Genomic DNA, 5,545 nt, shown 5'->3' with positions numbered 1-5,545 from the left:
CTTGTACCCAGATATTTGAAATGTTAGAAAGTCCATTCTAACTGAACATTGTGGTCTCTGTATTTTGTTTTTCTATAGAAAGCAGAGCCACTACCGTTTAGGCATTTCACTTGGTACTTATTGTACTCATTGTTTTATGCACTTTATTAAAACAGATTTATTTCACTTGGTTGTAATTTAGACTGAACTTTACTTGGTGACTTCATCTTGTGGAGATTTCCCTTCTACATTATCCTATTTAAAATGTATGCTTCGACAGAATAAACCCCAAATTAGTTTGTGTCCTGTTTACTTTCGCCAGGCTACATGAAGAAGCCGGATGTGGAGGTCCTGGGCTGGCGTGGTTACACGTGGTCTGGGCCGGTTGGACGTGCTGACAAATTTTCTAAAACGACGTTGGAGAAATTAACATTAAATTATCTGGCAACAGCTCTGGTGGACATTCCTGCAGTCAGCATGTCAATTGCACGCTCCCTGAAAACTTGAGACATCAGTGCCATTGTGTTGTGACAAAACTGCACATTTTAGAATGGCCTTTTATTGTCCCAAGCACAAAGTGCACCTGTGTAATGATCATGCTGTTAAATCAGCTTCTTGATATGCCACACCTGTGACGTGGATGGATTATTTTGGCAAAGGAGAAATGCTCACTGACAAAAAAAAATTAATCCCTCTCAGAAGTGAACCATTCTCCCCCCCCCCACACTCCCCCCCGTATGAGTCAATACTATTGATCTGACAACTTAAACCCTTTCACTATCCACTCCATAGTGTTCTGCTCAGGTCCTGCAGACAGAGCTCTCCGCTATGCGTCAGTGACCAAGTTGTGAAAGGGGATATGCGTAAGTGTCTGAGAACCTGAAAGCACTTCACAGTAACAAATAGAGCTGTTCCCTTGAACATCAACATTGCCGGGGAGAAGAGACATGTAGGGGAGTGCTTTATGCCATTCGATGACGCTCGATTGGTTTGCTTGTCATTGAAATGTCAGTGGTAACAGACCTTTCACAATCAACAGGTTTATAGCACAGCGAGAGGCATATCGGGGACGGGCGAATAAAAACCAGCCCGTTCAGTTTAAATTAGAAAATGTACCCAATCCAACAACTGTGGCATGAAGCATGAATACAGATGGCTCTGATATGAAACAAGGCATTGGAGTTAAAGTTATTCTCAGAATAAGATGTATCCACACCTATAGAGTAAATATTATCTCTTTGTAATCCCTTGTGAACATTATGAGGACTTGGTAAACAATCTCAGGAGACAGATGGCAGCTGCAGATATTTTTAGAAAACTGAATTGTTTTTGTGAGGACAATTCATGACGTCCTCCCTCACAGCCACCTTCCCATCCATCCATCCATCCATCCATCCATCATTACTATTTTTCTTCCCTCTCTCTGTGAGTGAGAGTAACTGTCTCCAGTGGAAACCTGCGAGGTAAATGAGGTGTGGCTCTAAATGTCAGAGTGGGCATCTCTTCCTGGGTGCCTCAATCAATGAGAGGCACTATCATGTGCTTAATCAGCCAGGTGTTAGAGGGAGGGAGGGAACGGGCAGATCAGAACACTGTGGACAGAGATAGATAGGAAGGGAACACACTGATCACTCACATTCTTCGAAGTCTCTTTATAGTGAAGGTGTTTATTATGGGAGGACACAGAGGTGCGCGGAACACACACACACGTATAACAACGCTCACATTTTCTGACAAGGGATATCATTCATTCTCTCTCACACACACACACACACACACACACACACACACACACACACACAAAAGGTAAAAGGGGAAATGTCATTATGTGTGATGGAGCTGTTGCAGAAAGCCTTGGCTTCACCCAGCGGGCAGTGGATCAATCATCTGACGGCTGAGGGAGACAAGCCCTCCCAGTCCCCACACAGCCCTCTCAGTGTTCAGCCTCACTGTCTGTCAATCCCACTCATCTCATCCATTGGCTTTTGAATCCTGTTGGTCTGATTGTCAGTCTGTTCCTCTTAGCTGAAGAAGTAAGTGGATTCCTTCACCTGCTGGAGATCAAAGTCGCCTGGGAGACAAGAACACAACCTCACGTCAGGGAAAAGGGGTGGGACGTAGTGGAGGATACATTAATGGGTGATGATTGTCTACGTTTTGATCGGTCAAATATTGTGGTCCAATTCTGAGTGTTTGATCAAGTCTAATATCCATCTACCTTTGGAGCCGCAGTGAACGCAACGCTGTTGACTTCTATAGGACACTATATAGGAGGAGTCAATGTTCTCCCTACCATTATATACAGTGAATTCGAAAAGTATTCAGACCCCTCACCAATCTACACACAATACCCCAAAGTGACAAAGCAAAAAAAGGTACAAAAAAACCCGGAAATACCTTATTTACATTCAGTACCAGTCAAAAGTTTGGACATCTGCTCATTCCAGGGTTTTTCTTTATTTTCACATTGTAGAATAATAGTGAAGACCTCAAAATTATGAAATAACACATATGGAATCATGTAGTAAGCAAAAAATATATTTTATATTTGAGATTCTTCAAAGTAGCCACCCTTTGCCTTGATGACAGCTTTGCACACTGTTGGCATTCTCTGAACCAGCTTCATGAGGTAGTCACCTGGAATGCATTTCAATTAACAGGTGTGCCTTCTTAAAAAGTTCATTTTGTAGAATTTCTTTCCTTCTTAATGTGTTTGAGCCAATCAATTGTGTTGTGACAAGGTAGGGGTGGTGTACAGAAGATAGCCCTATTTCATATTATGGCAAGAACAGCTCAAATAACCAAAGAGAAACGGCAGTCGATCATTACTTTAAGACATGAAGGTCAGTCAATGCGGAAAATTTCAAATAACTTTTAAAGTTTCTTTAAGTGCTGTCACAAAAACCATCAAGCGCTATGATGAAACTGGCTCTTGAGGACCGCCACAGGAAAGGAAGACCCAGAGTTACCTCTGCTTCAAAGGATAAGTTCATTCGAGTTACCAGCCTCAGAAAATGCAGCCCAAATAAAAGCTTCAGAGTTCAAGTAGCAGACATCTCAGCATCAACTGTTCAGAGGAGACTGCATGAATCAGGCCTTCATGGTCTAATTGCTGAAAAGAAACCACTAGTAAGAAGACCTGCTTGGGCCAAGAAACACGAGCAATGGACATTAGACCGGTGGAAATCTTTCCTTTGGTCTGATGAGTCCAAATTTGAGATTTTGGTTCCAACTGCCGTGTCTTTGTGAGACGCAAAATAGGAGAGCGGATGATCTCCACATGTGTGGTTCCCACCGTGAAGAATGGAGGAGGAGATATGATAGTGTGGGGGTGCTTTGCTGGTGACACTGTCTGTGATTTATTAAGAATTCAAGGCACACTTAAGCAGTATGGCTACAACAGCGTTCTGCAGCGATATGGCATCCCATCTAGTTTGCTTAGACTGTCCTATTACAAAACAAATGATAATGACAACACACCTCCAGGCTGTGTAAGGGCTATTTGACCAAAGGGAGTGATGGAGTGCTGCATCAGATGACCTGGCCTCCATAATCAACCTACCTCAACCCAATTGAGATGGTTTGGGATGAGTTGGACCGCAGAGTGAAGGAAAAGCAGCCAACAAGTGCTCAGCATGTGGGAACTCCAAAACTGTTGGTCAAAGCATTCCAGGTTTAGCTGGTTGAGAGAATGCCAAGAGTGTACAAAGCTGTCATCAAGGCAAAGGGTGGCAACTTTGAAGAATATCAAATATATTTTGATTTGTTTAACACTTTTTTGGTTACTTCATGATTCCATATGTGTTATTTCATAGTTTTGATGTCTTCAATATTATTCTACAATGTAGAAAATAGTAAAAATAAAGAAAAACACTTGAATGAGTAGATGTGTCCAAACTTTTGACTAGTATGTATATTTACTAAAAAATGTACTCTCCGCCAACAAGAGGGGTGTGAACAGTTTGGGGTCGCATGGGTTGTGAGGTGGGGCTTTGTTACTACGCCGATAAGTGACTATATCCATCCAGACCTTTGCATGACGGGACCTTCTCAAATAGTACATGAGTACCCCTGTTGTATAACAATGTCTAGCTAGTATTCAGCTAGTACTCCACTGTATTCTGTTAAAGGAAACAGCCAGGGGTTACCGTAGTGATGGCCTCTGTGTGGTTCAGACACCACTACACCTGCCTGAGTCATATAAGGAGACTTTACATGGCGGGTGGAGCTGCTGGTACCAACCAGCCGCAGGTGGACAGAGGTTAAACAACCACAAAAGCTTTCTTCAGGAATGATGGGCAGAAGGGTGTGGTGCTGACAGAACGGACATTTTAATCAATCAACCCCTGCGCTGTGGGGATTATTCCATGGATCTGATGAGCAGAATACACAGGTCCTGTACATTTACATTTTAGTCATTTAGCAGACGCTCTTATCCAGAGCGACTTACAGTAGTGAACGCATACATTTCATTTCATGCATTTTTTTATATATTTTTTTTGTACTGGCCCCCCGTGGGAATCGAACCCACAACCCTGGCGTTGCACACACCATGCTGGTGTTGCAAACACCGTGCTCTACCAACTGAGACACAGGTAGGGTGCAGACAAAGAGAGAAAGAGATAGAGAGAGCACGATGCAGAGAGAGAAACACTGACCTGTTTGGGGCACTTTGCCCAGTAGCAGCAGCATTCTCCGGTACTCCAAAAACGTACTCTTTTTGACCTCGCTCCTGGAGGAGAAAGGATGACAGATTAAGTGCTTATTAAGTTGTTGTTGTGGTGAGAGGTTGATCAGGAGACCCTGTTATTGAAGAGAGCAGGGCAGTGGTGCAGTCTCATCTCTTTAAGCTACTGCCTTCCTCATCTCGCCTCTCTCCTCCTAGGGGCCATGACCTCACGGGGCCTTGGCACAGGAGATGAGGGGCTGGCCTGGATGCCCAATTACCCCACCGAAGGAACAGTGTGGATACTATGTACACTTAACACAACACCAAGTGATTACTGTAAAAACCTAACTTTTTACAAGCAACCTGACTAACCGTAAAAATTGTATTTTTACTGTAAACACCAGTGGTCTGTCAAGCTTCTAAACAGTCACTTTTAAAGGTATAGTCTGGGAATCTGTGCACTTTTAAAGCCATTTCTGTATTTGATGGCATAGTTAAAAACCCATCTAATGTTTAGTATATTTAGTTTCTACAGTGCTCAAACTACTACTTTAATGTGTGTGTATGCTTTACCATTAAAGTCCAGCTATGGCGACTCCAGGTTTAAAAAGTACAAGCAGAGAGAGAGATAGACTGATCGCAGCAGGAAGCTCCACATGTTTTAGAACCATTTCTCTACCATAATTACTGTACATGTCTGTTTTTACAGTTTATGCCAGGGGTTACCACACTCGTTTGGCCAGCGAACCCATTTTGACAAAAACATTTTTGCGACCCCACCATGTAAAAAAAGTGATCAAAGTAAATAAAAGTAATCAACAGCCAATGTTTGCTTTTTCAATTGGGGTTATTACAATCTATTACAAATCAGTACGACTGTACTTTTGACAGTATTTC

At 42.7% G+C, this 5,545-nt stretch overlaps 1 protein-coding gene across 1 annotated transcript in view; it reads right to left on the bottom strand.

Annotated features, from left to right (window-relative positions):
- Positions 1–1,626: 1,626 nt before the first annotated feature.
- LOC106584450 (DNA-directed RNA polymerase, mitochondrial) overlaps positions 1,627–5,545 on the bottom strand; it is a 48,936-nt gene continuing 45,017 nt past the window's right edge. The window contains exons 20-21 of the mRNA XM_045706004.1: positions 4,638–4,711; positions 1,627–2,050 (exon numbers count right to left, since the gene is read on the bottom strand). Coding sequence (XP_045561960.1) covers positions 2,001–2,050; positions 4,638–4,711 — 124 coding nt within the window. The 3' untranslated portion in view covers positions 1,627–2,000. The remainder of the gene's footprint in view (positions 2,051–4,637; positions 4,712–5,545) is intronic.

This window comes from Salmo salar, chromosome ssa23 (assembly GCF_905237065.1).
Source record: "Salmo salar chromosome ssa23, Ssal_v3.1, whole genome shotgun sequence".
Classification (NCBI taxonomy): domain Eukaryota; kingdom Metazoa; phylum Chordata; class Actinopteri; order Salmoniformes; family Salmonidae; genus Salmo; species Salmo salar.
The sequence above is the reverse complement of the archived record's forward strand: the minus strand, read 5'-3'. Positions and strand labels throughout refer to the sequence as shown.